This window comes from Falco cherrug, chromosome 10, assembly GCF_023634085.1.
Source record: "Falco cherrug isolate bFalChe1 chromosome 10, bFalChe1.pri, whole genome shotgun sequence".
Classification (NCBI taxonomy): Eukaryota; Metazoa; Chordata; class Aves; order Falconiformes; family Falconidae; genus Falco; species Falco cherrug.
The window spans coordinates 19,484,224-19,499,778 of NC_073706.1; the positions used below are offsets into that span (position 1 = coordinate 19,484,224).

The window sequence follows — 15,555 nt, forward strand, 5'->3', positions numbered from 1 at the left end:
GTGCCAAAAACTACACCGACGCTCCCTTCTTATATCTATCGCAAAGCACCTTACCCCGTCTCAGCCTCCAACCCTCCCCTCTTCCAGGGTTCAGTAGCCAAGCGCCCTTCACAAAGCAAACTGTGACAAAACCAGGACCCACGAAGCCACCTAACCCACTGCCAGCTGAGCTGACACCGCAGGGCAGGCTGCAGCGATCCACCACAATGCTTTTTTGGGTTGTTTAAACCTGTTGCCAGTAAAAGCCTTTTCTTTCCTCAGCTGCAACAGAGCCAAGAACACAGTACGATCATTTAGCGCCAATACTGACCAGTCTTTGGCTGTAACGGATCCTTTCTTCCTCAGGCTCCATCTCCGACTCTTCTGAAGAGAGTGAGAAGGACACTCCAGGGCTGCTGTCTTCCTCCTCTTCCTCCTTTGAAGCCAGAGGGAAACAGTGAAGCAGGGCACGCAGACATGAGGCTCCTACGTCCCTCATTTCTTTGCTCATTTTGAGGCTGATCCCACACCACCATGCAGGGTTAAGCGAACACTGTGGACGAGCCCACCTCAACTTTTACCGCTCCCTTTCTAACTTTAGGCATGACCTAGGGTAAATGACTTTACCAGCTGTTCTGTAACACGACATGAGCTGCAGGTCTCAGATCAGGAAAAGGCTTCTGCTCCGGGCTGCTACCAGCGCTAGCAGCAGCTCAGTTGGCCCACGCTGGGATACATGATGGGCACACTGCTGTCAAATGGTCAACAGCAGTCGGGGAGCAGGCTGGTTCCCCCGGTTACAACAACTGGCATCAGAGAACCAAGTCCTCCAAACAATACGATTGCCATGCTCTGGCTATCCCGTACGGCGGCACTCGGGAGAAGCGACACTGGTACAGAGCATCTCCCTCGAACGGGGAAGGCGTACGGGACCGCTCCACGTGCAGCGGTGGGGCAGGGTCGCAGGTAGAGCACTAACTCCTGTCCTGAGAGGACCTAAGTGTTCAGACCTCCCTCAGACCTCAGACTGTGCCACCTTGTGACACCAGGCACTAACCTAGGCAGACCTCCCAAGGCGCCAGGTGGCACCCAAACTTTTTAAATTATTATTAAAGGGACAGAAAGAGAGCAAAACCTAGGTATATCGCAGCTCTTAATCCTCACGCTTATGCCTACGCCAGAGCTTCGGGGAAAGGATCTGCCAACCCGTGTGGTGTTACAGAACCGTCACCACCGTGCGGAGCCAGCTCGCCCCATCCCGCTCTGCCCCGACCCTCCGAGCAGGGTTTGACAGCAGCACCCCCGGCCCCGCCGCCCGCTCCCCCCGGGCTTCCCCTACACTCGCCAAACTCCGCTCACAAACAGCCGGAGCGCAGCGCACCGAGCCCGCAGCCCCCGCCGCCACCCTGCGGGGCCAGCCGCCGCCAGCCCCCTGCCCGCCGCGGCCCCCCCCGCCCTGCAGCCCCCCACCCCCGCCGCCGGGACCGGAGGGAGCAGCCCCGGGCCGGCAGAACAAAGCGGCGGCGGGGGGAGCCACGGGCCGGGCGCTCGGAACGTCAGTGCCCGGGGGAGCTGTCAGCCGGTGCCCCCCGGCTCGCCCGCCCCACCGCCCCCTGCCCACAACTTCCCGGGCCGGCCTCCCGGGGGCCGCCGGCAGGGGAGACCCGCCCGCTCCCCCCCCCGCCCCAGCCGGCGCGGCGGCCCCGCCACCCGCGGCCGCGACCCGGCCCCTCTCCGGGGACTCGCGGAAACTTCGGGGGCGGCCGGGGGCGGCGGGCCGGCGGCGGGGCCCCCCCGCGCCCCGCGAGCGGCTCACCAGGTCTCTCCTGCGCCTTTGTCCTCTTCTAGCGCCGAGACGGGGAGAAGCAGAAGAGACGGAGGAGGAACCCCCGGGTCAGGCAGCGATCGCGCCCCGGGCCCGGGCCCGGCCCGCCGGCCGCACCGCCCCGCGCCCCCCCCCCCCCCCCCCGCCCCGGCTCCGCCGCCCGCCCCCCCCGCCTCGCCCCACCGCCCCCGCCGCGGCGAGCGGGCGCTGACAGCCCCGCCGGCCACCCCCGGGCCGCTGCCCGCTCCCGCGGGCCCCGCTCCCCGGCCCGGCGCCGCGTTCCCCCCGCCGCCGCCGCACCCCGCCGCGCCCCCCCGCCGCCGGGGGCCGGGCCGCCGCCAGCCTCGCCGCCCGCCGCCGCCCGCCGCGCCGCCGCCCCCGCCGCCGCCGCCCCGCCGCCCCCCGGCCGGGACGCGGTTCCCCTCCTCACACAGGAGCCGCCGCCGCCATTTTGAACCCGTCAGAGTCTCACATACACACTGACTCGGCCGCCGCACTGCGCCTGCGCCGCCCGCAACCTCCCCTGACCCCCCCGCCACCTCCCCCGCCGTCCGCCGTGCGCATGCGCCGCCCCCCCGCCCCACTCGCCCGGCCCGCTCCGGCGGCGGGCCACGGCGCGGGAGCGCGCACGCACCTCGGCGGCCCCGCCCCGCGGCAGCGGGAGCGAGCGCGCACGCGCGGCCGGCGGCCGAGACACGCCCCCCTCCCCGGCCACGCCCCTTCTGGGCACGCCTCCCCCGCCGTCGCGCACGCGCACGGGGGGGAGCCGAGGGGACCGCGGGGGGGGCGTCCGGCGGCGGCAGCGTGGGCGGGTACGGGCGGGCGTGTGAACGGGGGCGTGTGCGCCGCCCGCGCGCACCGGCACCCTCCAGTCACGCGCGCACACCCCCTATACGCACGCACATACACACCTATAGGCATGCACACTCCCTCGATAGACGTGCACGTACACACCTATAGACATGCACACAGATACTCCTATAGACGTGCGCATACACACACCCCATAGATATGTACACACACAAACACACCTATAGACATACACACACACCCCTGTGCCACTCAGCACACACATACACACCTATAGCCTTGCATGTACACACCTATAGCTGTACAGCAGACGCATAGACACCTATAGTCTTACAGCACACACACATATGCTCCTATTGACATACACACACCTATAGTCATGCACATACACACTTACAGGCATGCAGCACACATACACCCTATAGCCTTGCACACACACACCTATGGCCATGCAGCACACACACATACATGGCTATAGACACACGTATGTGCCCCAGCCAGGATGCCGGAGGGGCTCCCTCCCCGCAGCTGCCCCCCCGCTGAGGGCCCGCAGCTAGCCCTGTCCCCCTGCCACCATGCTGGGGGCTCCAGTCCCGCTGTGCCGCTGCGAGTGCTGTTTTAATGGGAGACCCGCACCCACATCACCCTGTGCTGCCCCCCCCTGCACTGGCCTGCCAGTGGGACAGGGCCGCCCCCCAGTCAGTTCCCTGCTCGCAGCACCCATCTGGCGGAGGACGCTCGGGCGCTGGGCTCCTTGCGGTGACAGTTTCTTGGTGCCCGGGGGGTGCTCTCCTGCTGGCACCCCAACGTGACCACCGCTGCCAGCCCCCCAGGGCCGGTTTGTGGGGGGACGGGAGCGTGGCAGCCACAGCAGTGGAGGTCCGGCGGTGGCAGAGGAGGTCTGGCAGCAGTGGGAAGCTGAGGTGTTGTCCTCCAAGGTGCCAGGGTGGGGGTGGGATGGACAACAGCGGGTCCCAGGGCTGTGCCAGGGGTGGGGGGCTCAGCAGAGCACACAGCCCCTTTTGGATCGCCTCCTGCGCTGGCTCCGGCGGGCGGCACTGAGTGCAGCGCTGCAAGCCTTCACGAAGATGTCCCCGACGTTCTCCTGGTACCGGGCTGAGCACTCCAAGTAGGACACGGCACGAACCTGCCGGGCCATGGCCTCTCCCTGTGGGGAGCCACAGGGTCAGAGCCTTGTGACAGCCCCCAGCTCCATGCTGGGGGGCATCCCCAACCCATCAGGGAGTGTCACTCGCCTGCTGGTAGGAGATGGGCTCCAGGTGCCCCTCCTGCAGCTTGCACATCACCGCCCGGTCCTGCCGCAGGTCGGTCTTGCATCCCACCAGCAGCACCGGGGTGCCCTTGCAGAAGTGGTTCACCTCTGGGTACCACTGCAGGGACATACACACGCATGTCACTCGGGGGACGGGGACAGGGGATGGGCAGCAGCCCCAGTTCCATGCCATTTCCCATGGGGATGATGCACAGGGTGGGGGGAGCAGCTCCCCAGGGGCTGCGTTACCTTCGTTAGGATGTTGTCATAGCTGCTGGGGTTGGTGACATCAAAGCAGATGAGGACAACGTTGGCGTCCGAGTAGGACAGCGGACGCAACCTGTCATAGTCTTCCTGCCCTGTCAGGCAGAGCAGCAGACCATTACGCACCAGTTCCTGACTGGGCTGGGAGCCCCCAGCCTGGGACCACGTCTGCCCCTCCAGCTTGGGGGCACCGCGGGGCTCTGGGGACAGCAAGGCAGCACTGCTGAGGGTGACATGCCCAGGGACCAGTGGCTGCCATGCCAGCTGCACGTTCACCCCCATCTCCCACGGTCAGTGCATGGGGACACCTCTCCAGGGCATGAGCCATGGGTGTGGAACACCCCGAAACCCATGGGCTGGGGAGGGGGACGATGACACCCGACTGCCTGCCCCGTCCCCTCCTGTCCCACCTGCCGTGTCCCAGAGGTGGATCCTCACTGGCTTGCCTGCGACCTGGAGGGAGGCCGTGTACTTCTCGAACACGGTGGGGACATAGACCTGGCAGGGGACAGGGAGGGCGTGAGGCAGGTCCTGTCTGCCCACGGGCAGTGGGGACAGGGGACCCCTGCGGGGGTGTGTGGGCAGGACGGGGGCACGGGAGGGAAACGGGGGGCAGGAGATGGTGGTGCCCCCCAGGGCAGGTGGGCCGGGGATGCTCCTTGTCACCCACCGCGCCCAGGGCAGCACTGAGCCGCAGGCAGGTGGGGGGACCCGGAGGGACTGAGGGTCCAGGCCAGAGGTGCTGGGATCCCTGTGGGCTGCCCCCACTCCCTGCACCTCCCGGGTCCCATAGGTGCCCTGGCTGTGTGACAGACCCTGCTCCCCATCCCGTGACCCCCCTGGCAAGGCAGAGGTGCCTGTCTGCTCTCTGAAAGGCGGCTGCCTCGGACCCCCGCCAGCCCCAGGCTGGCCACCCCCTGCCCCAGGCCCCCTGGCCCTACGTCCTGCTGCCACTATGCCTGTCCTGTCCCGCGGCCGCCGCTGCCCTTTGCCCGTGCCACCGCTGCCGGGAGCCTCCCCGGGACTGCGTGGGGAACCCCTCAGGGATGAGGACCCCCCCCGTGACCAGGTCCCCTCGGGGCTGAGGTCCTGGGGGACAGGGAGTCCGGTACCTTGGGAAAATCCCCCCTGGCGAAGGACACCAGCAGACACGTCTTCCCACAGCCCCCGTCCCCCACGACGACAGCCTTGACCTCGGCCTCGGGGGGCCCTGGGCTCTGCCCCCCGTGCTCCTGCTGCATGGGGGCGGCTGGCGGGGCCACGGAGCCTGTCTGGCCTCAGCGGGGACACAGGGACGGGGACAGGGTGGTGGGTGGCACCCGCCTGGCCCAGGGAGCGGCTGCCACCCGCCCACCAGGCCCGCCCGCGGTGCCATTGGTGGCTGGGGCCATGCCGGTGGTGATAGCCAGGGCTGGGGCACCGGGAGCAGGCGGGGTGCCCACCCGCACATGGGCATCCTTGCACACGCATGGCACCTTGCACGCACACAGGCTGCTCCCTGCGTGTGCCCGGGACCCTCCTGCAGGCGGGTCCTGCCACACAGGGGGCACACGCGTGTGCCACGTTCACTCTCATGTCTGCCCACTGCCTGTTGCACACACATGCACACGTATGACTCCACCCCACATGTCCAGCTCCTTTGCACATGCACATACCTGCTCACGTACCTGGCTCCTCCTTGCACACCTCTGTGCAGACTTTCTTGCACTCATGCACACAGGCGCACACGCACGCTTGCACAGCTCCCCTTCACGCGCCCACCGCTCCCTCCCCCACACACCTGTGCACTCCTGTGCTCGTGTGTGCAAACACACGCGTGTGCCCCCCAACCGCTGAACGCCTGCTGAAGGTGGAGACCCTCCCTGACACCCTGGTCCCCCCCCAGCACCTGGGTTTTATTGCTCTGAGCATCGGCGGGAGGCAAAGTCCAGGGTGGATGGAGGCACGGGGCGGGGGTGACTCACAGCTCTGCACCTCCCCGCCAGTGCCACCCCTTCAGTCACAGCAGGTGACGTGCGGTGCCCAGCCCTGCCCAGCCGTGCCACGGTGAGCCAAGCCCTGCCGGGAAGCCCTGATCCTGGCGCCTGGCCTGGCAGGACCTGGCTGGCGCAGGCAGCCCCTGGCCCATGGTCCCTTCCTGGTGACCCCAGCATGCTGGTGGGGATGGGCTGCAGCACCCCACTTTGCTCGGGGACATGCTGACCCAGCGCCATTCCCGGGGTTCCAGGAGGTGCTGTGCGTGGACCCCACGCTGACCACCCTGTATTGCCCACAGTGATCCTTGCCCACCTCCCCTGGGCTGAGGACCCCCGCAGCCCCACTCTGGGAGCTCAGAGGATGCTCCGACACGAGGGATTCGGGACACGGGGTGTATCTTGGGGGTGGCTGGGCTCAGAGAGCCCCATGTGTGTGTGTCCCCTCCTGCCAGCTCCTCCCGCCCTGCCGCGGGTGCACCAGGTGAGCCAGGCAAGGATGTCAGCACTCCTAGTGGCTAATTAGCTGGCTTAAAGAGCCAAAGAAGCAGCTTTCTGCCCTTGCTGGAGAGGCAGAGGGCATCTGGCACCAGGGGGGTGCTTTGCCCACTGTCAGGCTGTGTTCCCCCACCAGCATAGGGGGTGTGGGTGGGGGAGCAGCGGCTAGAGGGGACATGGGGAATGGCTGGTACCGCTCATGGGGAGGAAGGGAAGACCATATCCCCCACATCCCAGCTTGGAGGTCCCCAAGACCCCCTGTGCTCTGGTCAGTACCCTCCTCTGACACCCCAAGGCCTTGGTAGGGGTGAGTGGGTGCTTCTGGTATAGGGGTGCAGGGAGGGACAGGGGGGATGATGTGTGCCATTCCCTGCCATTCCCCCCAACCCTATGGCTGGTTCATCTCCTGCTCTCCTGCCACCAGTGCCCCCAGCTCCCTCAGTGGGTACCAGGCTGTCTGGGAGGTCACTGCAGCCCCCAGACTGCCTGGGATAAGTCTGAATTGATGGCTTGGACACCGAATTCCCACTCAGGCTTGATGCACGACAGCGATGGAAGAGACACAGCAGCGATTCCCATGCCGGGGGGCCGGAAGGCAAAAGCACACAGTAATGAGCGATCTCAGAAGGATGCCAGCATCAAGGCAGGGTCAAGGAAAGAGACTGGAGCACAATAAAATGTTTAGGAAGGTGGTAATTACCAGTCTAATGAGATATCAAGTTGAATCCTAAAAGCATCAAGATTTTTGCACAGCAAGATGTAGCTGCTGCAGTATTCATCCTCTGGGGTATTCTCTCAGACAAAACATTTCCTTTCCCGCAAGATCAACAGAAATTTGACAGAGGAGGCTCGGTGATGCAGCCTGTGTCTGAAACTGCCCAGTGCGCTCTTACCACCTGATCCATGATCTTGCAGAAACGCCCCAAAGAGCATCTTGCTTTGGAGGAGAGACGGGCAGCTCAGGTCTTCTAAGGACGCAGAGACCCCAGCTCTCCTCTGAGAAGATCGCGGTACAGAGAGCCGGAGCAGGGGAGCGTGCCCTGCTTGGACGTGTGGGCAGGTTGGCCCCAGGCTGCTGCCAGGAAAGGTAGGGTGTCGTGGCCGGACCCCGGCACGGGGAGCTGCTCGCGTCTCCCTGGAGCTGCCCACAGCCCCTCTCGCGGCTCCCACACACATCCTCCCTCCGGGTGCCTGGAGCCCCTCCAGCCTCTCCTCCACACTCCCCCCCAGCTCATCAGTGGTGAGGCAGCCGCCTCCCCAGCCCTCCCGTCACCCCCTTGTCCCCAGCCCTACTGTGCCACATCACCAGAACCCCTCTCCCCAAGATATCCTTCAGGGTCCTGCTAACTCCCCATCTGCTCTGACCACAGCTGGGGACCACATCCACCTCACATCATGGAGGTGAACTGGACATCCCCACCTCCCACATCGCTGGTGCCGGACACCAATGGAGATGACCAGTGCAGGATAGACGTCACCGACGTGGCTGTAGACATTGTCACGCTGCTCATCTGCCTCTGTGGGCTGGTGGGGAACGGGGCTGTCCTCTGGCTCCTCGGCTTCCGCATCCGCAGGAACCCCATCACTGTCTACATCCTCAACCTGGCTGTCGCTGACTTCACCTTCCTCCTCTTCATGGTCACCTCAGGCCTCCTCTACATGATGGAGAACATCTCCTGCTTCACGGCTGTCCCCCTGGTGTACCTGAGGTCACTTTTCCTGCTCTCACTGTTCTCCTACAACATGGGCCTGTACCTCCTGACGGCCATCAGCATTGAGAGGTGCGTGTCCATCCTCTGCCCACTCTGGTACCGCTGCCGCCGCCCCCAGCGCTTGTCAGCCATGGTGTGTGCCCTGCTCTGGGCCCTCTCCATCGCTGTCATTGCTGCAGTGACTTCCCTGTGCCTGTTGCACGAGCATGAGCACTGCCGGATGGCTCTCATCTCCATGTATGCCCTCAACTTTCTCATCTTTGCCCCACCCATGGTCATTTCCAATATGATCCTGTTCATTAAGGTCCTGTGTGGCTCCCAGCAGCGCCAGCCCAGGAGGCTCTACATCGTTATCTTCCTCACCGTCCTCTTCTTGCTCATGTTTGGGGTTCCCCTCAGCATCTGGAATTTCCTGCAGCAGTTTAACTACACTGTTGCATCCACTCATGTTGTTTTCCTGCTCGCCTGCATCAACAGCAGCATCAACCCCTTCATCTACTTCTTGGTGGGGAGCTGCCGGAGGCACTGCTCCTTGGTGCCCCTCCAGGTTGCCTTCCGGAGGGTCTTTGAAGACACGGGGGTCACTGTGATCTCCAGCTAAGAGGCTACTGTGGTCACGCTGGCTGTGCTGCCCACCCTGGCTTCACCCTCAGCTGCCCACCCTCACTCCTGGCCAGGCCTGTAGATCACCTTCCTGCAGCTGTGTGTTGGGATGCATCCCATCCCTTATCCCATCACCATTCCATCCTGATCTCATCTTGTCCCCCTCCCCACCTCCACTCCTTCCCTGTCCCCATCCCATCCAACCCCTTCCCTGTCCCATCCCAACCCATCCCATCCCATTCCATTCCCACCCCTATCGCATCTCCATCCCATCCCCACTCCATTTTCATCCCACCTCCACCCCATCCCATTCCCATCTCCCTCCCCATTCCTTTCCCACCTCCATCCCATCTCCATCCCACCCCTGTCCCATCTCCATCCCATCCCCATCCTACCCACGTCCCACCTTCTTCCCATCTCCATCCCCGCCCCATCCCATCCAACCCCCATCCCCTTCTCCATCCCCATCCCATCCCGTTCCCATCTCCATCTCCATCCCCACCCCACCCTCATCCCATCCCCATCCCCTCCCGCAGCCCGTCCCGTTCCGGAGGCCGCCGCTGGCCTCTCCCGGCTCGGCGCTGGGCTCTGCTGCCCCCCAGCGAGGGAAGCGGGCGGCAGCCCCGACGCCCCCCCGCCCCCCGCGGCTCTGGGGGGCTCGGGGCGCGGGCGGACGGAGTCCGGCAGGCCCCCCCGCCCCCCTCCAGCCCCCGGCCGAGCCCCTCTCCCCTCGCCCCAATAAACGCCGCTGGCTCCATCCGCCGCCTCCCGTTCCTCTCCCGCCGCTCGAGGTGCCGGGGGGGCGGGGGAAACCGCAGGGGTGCCGCTCTGCGGGGGGCAGGGGGGTGTCCCCGAGAAGCAGCCCCCCCAGAGCCTCACGGGGTGTGAGCAGCTCCGCAGGGAGGCACCGGAGCCTCAGGCGTGGGGCTGGTGGGGGGGCTGCGGGGGGGTGGGCGGCGGGATGTGGGGGCTGCGTGGGGGCTGGGGGACATGTGGGAGCTGCATTGAGGGTGTGGGACATGGGGGGCTGTATGGGGGGTGCAGGACTTTGGGGGGCTCCGGGATTTGGGATGGGCTGCATTGGGGGGGGGGGGGGCCTGCACCGAGAGTGTGGGATGTGAGGGAGCTGCATGGGTGCTGTGGGACGTGGGGGGCTGGTGGGAAGGTGTGAGACATGGTGGGGCTGTGGGGTGCAGGAGGTGGCCAGAGGTGCAGGAGGTGGCCGGGGGGTGCAGGAGGAGCAGCAGCCCCAGCATGACAGCGGGGCTGTGCAGGAGGAGGCTGCAGCTCGCCGTGTCCCCGGGCAGCCTGAATGGGGGCCACAACCCATCCTGCCCCCACCATGGCACTGAGGGAAACTGAGGCACGGCACGGTGGCATTTGGTCCGGAGCCATCCAGTCCACGCATCGCGGCTGGCTCCGGCACTGTCCCACATGCCCCCAGCCCTCCCTGCCGCTGTGGCCCGCTGGGACCTCGGCAAAGCCCCAGGGAGGTGAGTGGTGGCCTGCAGAGCCTGTGGTGACCCACAGAGGTGGCAGCCTGCTCCTGTGAGGTGGTGGCCGGGCTGGGGGTCACGGCCTCCTCCTCCCCTTGCTGCTGCATCGTCCTCGCCTGCTGAAGGAGAAATGCTCCAGCCTGCCGATGCCAGGGGAGAGAAGAATTTCAGAAGGAAGAGTCCTTTACACCTGGCTCACAACATTCAAAAAAATATATCTGGGGAGATCGTTGCTGTGATACTAATAACACAGCCTGGGGACAGGGCTGAACCCCTGGGCCCATCCTGCCCTCACCGGTGTGCCAGCATAGTCCCAGCCACGGGCAGATGGCATCGGTTTTGCCGTGGTGAGCATGAGCCATGTGTGCATCTCCCCCCACCCCACCCCACCCCCCCCGCCCCCAGCCCGCACCCCCGGGACACAGTCGAAGCCAGTAAGTGCTGGCACAGGGACCGAAGGCACCGTACGGTGCACGATGCTCTTTATTGGTATCAGGCAGCTGTGAGCTCCGGGAACAGGGTACCGGCGGGAGGGGAGGGTTGTGGGGGCAGTTCCCCCCCTGCCGGCAGTGCTGAAGCTGCTGGGATGTGGGATGGGGAGAGGGGTTTAGGATGCTGAACAGCTTTTACCCCTACGCTGCACATGAGTTTCCCAAAAGCAACGCTCATCCCAAAAAGCAGGGGATTTTCAGGAACATGGTCCTCTGGGACACATTCCCCTTGGGGGAACAGTGGCCTGGGACCTGGGGTGGGCTGGTAGGGAGGAGGAAAGCCGTGCTCCGACACGCTGAGCATCTCTCCGCACCTCGACTTTGGTGGTCTCCGCTCTGCTCTTCTGTGGGGGGCAGAATGACACCACGAGAAGGTGACATCGGGGAAAATACTGCAGACATTTATTATTGTGGTTACTTAAGGAAAATCTCAGGCACTGTCCTGGGGCACTTAAGCAGAGTGGTGGAGAGGCTTCAGCAGGCTGGGGCCAGAGTGTCCATCGTAGTATCATTGCTGCAGGCAGTGTGGTCTTCTGGCTCCTCGAAGACACTCCGGAAGGCAACCTGGAGGGGCACCAAGGAGCAGTGCCTCCGGCAGCTCCCCACCAAGAAGTAGATGAAGGGGTTGATGCTGCTGTTGATGCAGGCGAGCAGGAAAACAACCTGGGAGGATGCAACAGTGTAGCTGAACTGCTGCAGGAAATTCCAGATGCTGAGGGGAAGAGCAAAGAGGAGGAAGAAGAGGACGGTGAGGAAGATAACGATGTAGAGCCTCCTGGGCTGGCGCTGCTGGGAGCCACACAGGACCTTAATGAAGAATATTGTGCTGGAAATGACCATGAGTGGGGCAAAGATGAGGAAGTTGAGGGCGTACATGGAGATGAGAGCCATCCGGCAGTGCTCATGCTCGTGCAACAGGCACAGGGAAGTCACTGCAGCAATGACAGCGATGGAGAGGGCCCAGAGCAGGGCACACACCACAGCTGACAAGTGCTGGGGGTGGCGGATGCTGGAGCAGAGGATGGACACGCACCTCTCAATGCTGATGGCCGTCAGGAGGTACAGGCCCATGTTGTAGGAGAACAGTGAGAGCAGGAAAAGTGACCTCAGGTACACCAGGGGGACAGCAGTGGAGCAGGAGATGTTCTCCATTATGTAGAGGAGGCCTGAGGTGACCATGAAGAGGAGGAAGGTGAAGTCAGCGACAGCCAGGTTGAGGATGTAGACAGTGATGGGGTTCCTGCGGATGCGGAAGCCGAGGAGCCAGAGGACAGCCCCGTTCCCCACCAGCCCACAGAGGCAGATGAGCAGCGTGACAATGTCTACAGCCACGTCGGTGACATCTATCCTGCACTGGTCATCTCCATTGCTGGTCGGCGTGGGTGGTGTGGGAGGTGAGGACATGTTGTTCACCTCCATGGATGGATGCTGGGCAGGAGGTGGGATGTGGTCCCCAGCTGCGGTCAGAACAGACGGGGAGTTAGTGGCTTGGGGAAGTTGGGGCTGAGCTGTGTGGCCCCTTGCCAGCTCCCTTGCTGGAAAGGCATCAGTGGAGGGCAAGCGGGATGTGCTGGGGAGGGGAGTGGTGGACTGTTGGGTGGGAGAGGGAAATGAGATGGGAGGGAGAGGGAGGTTCACCAGGAGGTGCAGAAGGCAAGCGCAGGGCAGTGGGGAGAGGACCTGGGGAGACCGCTGCCGGTCACTAGGAGAAGGTGGGAGGGAGGTAGCTGCTGGGAGTGGATGCTGGAGAAAAGGGAGGTGGGATGAAGGAAGTGAAGGAAAACATTGCACTTAACTGTTAGCTTAGATGAAGCAGCAGGCAAGGGCTGTCTTTCCAGCTGGGCTCAGGCAGATCAGCGTTGGTGTCTTGGCATCTCATGCTTCCTTCGGAGCCATATCCTGGCGTGGATCCTCCCAGGAGCGTTGCTAGAAGAAGAAAGTCCCCTGGGTCACCAGGAGGTCCCCGCTCTTGTCCCACTGGCTCCTCTCCGTGTCCTGTCCCTGGTGTGCCCCCCGGCAGCGTGCACAGCTCCCCACCCCCCCCTACCCCACCACCCCCCCGCTGCAGCGGGGTTGCAGGGGAGTCGGGAATGGCTTTGTATCTGTGGCTATGTCAGAGCTCCGCTTCCTTGTTTTTATTCATCTTGCCCTGTTTTGCCACAAAGGAAGTGGCTTTTGCCAGAAAGCAGAAAGCTCTGCAAGCAGAATTTTGTGAACGGCTCCTCGTTTACTCCTTATTAGGAACACTCCTCCCTGGACAGATGCTCCCTGACTGCCTTCCCTCTCCTGGCAGGTTTTTCCCGCTCTTCATTTCTCCCCTGCCTCTCGCAGTGCTCCCCAGACCTCAGCATCCCCAGGGGTCATTGCCCCTCCAGCAGGAGAGCACGATGCTGGTACTGCTGGTAATGCCAGTGGTGCTGGTGATGCTGGCTGTGCTGGCAGCACTGGCAGCACTGGTGATACTGGCAGTGCTGGCTGTGCTGGCAGTGGTGGTGATGCTGGCAGTGCTGGCAGGGTGGCTGGGTGCTTCTCAGAAGAAACTCCCTTTCTGGGAAGAGCAGGAGGATCATCGCCGAAACCTGCCCTGGGCCCAGGGGAGCACACCTTCAAACTGGAACCAAGAACTCGCATTTCTTGTCAGTCTAATATAGGCCTTGACAGCCCAGTTGAAGCACAACAAACAGATGTTTTCAGCCAGCTTACAATGCTACTAGCACCTATAGCCCAGACTGATTATTGCTAATACCCCTTAGTAATGCAGTGAAAGCTATTAGAGACCAGGTTTCGGGGTGCTGTGCCCCCCTACCAGTGGGCTGCTAGACTGAGCTGCAGCCATCCCAGCTCTTCACCAGGGGCACATCCTCCTCCTCCTCAGTCTGGGGGCATTTCTGGTTGTTTTTAGATGATCCCACCCCTTTGGTAGCCTACACACTCTGGGATGTGGCTCCTGAGCTTGGCCTGGGTGTTATTAAACCCTCCTGTGGCTCACAGCTCCTGCTCAGGTCTGAGCAGAACGTCTTGGAGGCAATTGCTCCCCCACGCCTGGTCTGGCCATGGGATCCCCTGGGTAGGTGCATGGGGACACCGAGCTCCTTGCAGCCACTGCACAGCCTGCAAAGGGCTTAATGTTATAGCCGATATGCTCTGACCAATTAACAACCTTGCTGTGGTGTTGAAAATGACAACGCCGGGCTGTAAAGTGAGGGTCATGGTTGCCTCAGCTATGGAAGAACTTCTCCGGAGGGATCCACTGCCCTGAGGAGTGTCTTCCCTCTCCCATGCCATGGTGCCCTTGCAGCTGGGAGGTACTTTTGGCTTCTTTTCCAGCTGACTACCTGGTTCTTTGCCGCAGCAGCCTTCAGCTGCTCTAAAACATACTGCGGATGCTTAAAATTGCCTCACAAAGAGACTGGATTTACCCCATTCACATTTCTAGTTTCAGCACTTCCAGCAAGGGCAGGGTTTCATATTAAAGTCACTTCATACCAAAGGCCCTTCCTTCAGCTGGCTGTGTTATGGAAGCAGACCCTTTCACCCATGTTCTGTGTGAGAAGCTGGACCAAGCTGCATAGGCAGAGCCCATTGCTGAGCTGTGAGCCCTGGGAATGCCGTTGGGAGCTGTGGGATTCTCCCCGCTCCCTTCTGCACCCCCTGGCTAAATTCAGCAGCTGCTTCCCAGCTTCAAGGCAGGCAAAACCAGCAGGGCCTCCACAGCCACCCCCGTTAGCCTTTGACAGAGCTTTGCCTGTTTGCAGAGTCAGACGTTAGCCGGTTTGCAGAGTCAGAAGGGAAAGAGCATCTTTACTGCGGCATTCCTGGGCTTTGGGTGGGATGGAGTGGGACAGCCTGGGAGCCTGGGAGCAGGCACATACATGTGTGCCTCTGCAGTGCCCAGGGGATTTCTGAATGAAACCTCCCACTCATTCCTCAGGTATCCCAGGCATCCAGAAGGGAACCGCTCCAGCTGTCTTCCCAACTGCTTGTCTGCACATACAGCCCATTCCTTAGCTCTCCCAAAGAGATTGTTGTGTGCTGACTTCAAGGCTCTTTTGGGGTTTTTTTTGTCTGTTTGTTTGCTTTGGTTTTAAGGCTAAATATAGCATTCTGAGTCACTGTGAGTTGCACTGGAGTGCTTCACAACACCGACCTGCAGGAGCGGGGAGGAAGCCCTCTATTCCCTGGCCACTAATTACCTGGGCTGGCTGGCTGCAAACGAGCTGACCTCAACCCCACTTCCAGCTCAGCCATGCTTCCATCCATCTCCCTCCAGCCACTCAGCTGGGAAATACAGATAAATACATTGCAACTGGCCAGAGACTGGGAATTCCCTGCCACACATGGGGAGGGCAGCTGAAAGCATCACTGTCTTTCAAAATTGGTACATGGAGTTCATAAAGAACTGGCCTTTTTTTTCCCAGGTTTTGTCAAGCAGATGGAGACATTATTCCGGGGGTGATAGGAATCTGTTTTCTGCCTTTTGGTTTTTGCTGAGTCTCTTAGTTTACCTGATAAAGTGCATATGAAGAAGACATCTGGTTAACCTGAATCTTCAGTGTGTTGGGATTCTCTGTAGAGGTTTTTTTTTTACAATAAAGGATTTTGCTAAATTAACTTCAAAAAGTGAAAGCCAG

General features: G+C 62.4%; 4 protein-coding genes across 6 annotated transcripts in view; 1 reads left to right on the forward strand and 3 right to left on the reverse strand.

Moving 5' to 3' along the window:
* KDM2A (lysine demethylase 2A) overlaps positions 1-2,337 on the reverse strand; it is a 50,480-nt gene extending 48,143 nt beyond the window's left edge. For 2 of the 3 annotated variants that reach the window (XM_055722118.1, XM_055722117.1), the window contains exons 1-3: positions 2,235-2,337; positions 1,796-1,823; positions 311-415 (exon numbers count right to left, since the gene is read on the reverse strand). In XM_055722118.1, coding sequence (XP_055578093.1) covers positions 311-415; positions 1,796-1,823; positions 2,235-2,254 — 153 coding nt within the window. In that variant the 5' untranslated portion in view covers positions 2,255-2,337. Of the gene's footprint in view, positions 1-310; positions 506-1,795; positions 1,824-2,234 lie in introns of those variants that run through there. The other variant, XM_055722116.1, reaches the window with a different exon arrangement.
* Positions 2,338-2,589: 252 nt separating this feature from the next.
* RHOD (ras homolog family member D) lies at positions 2,590-7,722 on the reverse strand. The gene is made up of 5 exons (XM_005438297.3): positions 5,264-7,722; positions 4,562-4,649; positions 4,137-4,246; positions 3,871-4,005; positions 2,590-3,782 (listed from the first exon to the last, which is right to left on the reverse strand). Exons 1-5 carry the CDS (start codon positions 5,390-5,392, stop codon positions 3,615-3,617), a joined length of 630 nt encoding a protein of 209 aa, XP_005438354.3. The 5' UTR covers positions 5,393-7,722; the 3' UTR covers positions 2,590-3,614.
* A 289-nt stretch (positions 7,723-8,011) lies between these two features.
* LOC102052149 (mas-related G-protein coupled receptor member H-like) lies at positions 8,012-9,624 on the forward strand. Its single transcript, XM_005438341.3, has one exon. The coding sequence runs from the start codon at positions 8,018-8,020 to the stop codon at positions 8,933-8,935; it is 918 nt and encodes a 305-aa protein (XP_005438398.2). The 5' UTR covers positions 8,012-8,017; the 3' UTR covers positions 8,936-9,624.
* Positions 9,625-11,304: 1,680 nt separating this feature from the next.
* On the reverse strand, positions 11,305-12,961 carry LOC102051983 (mas-related G-protein coupled receptor member H-like). The gene is made up of 2 exons (XM_014279274.3): positions 12,721-12,961; positions 11,305-12,381 (listed from the first exon to the last, which is right to left on the reverse strand). The coding sequence occupies exon 2, from the start codon at positions 12,341-12,343 to the stop codon at positions 11,399-11,401; it is 945 nt and encodes a 314-aa protein (XP_014134749.3). The 5' UTR covers positions 12,344-12,381; positions 12,721-12,961; the 3' UTR covers positions 11,305-11,398.
* Positions 12,962-15,555: the final 2,594 nt, after the last annotated feature.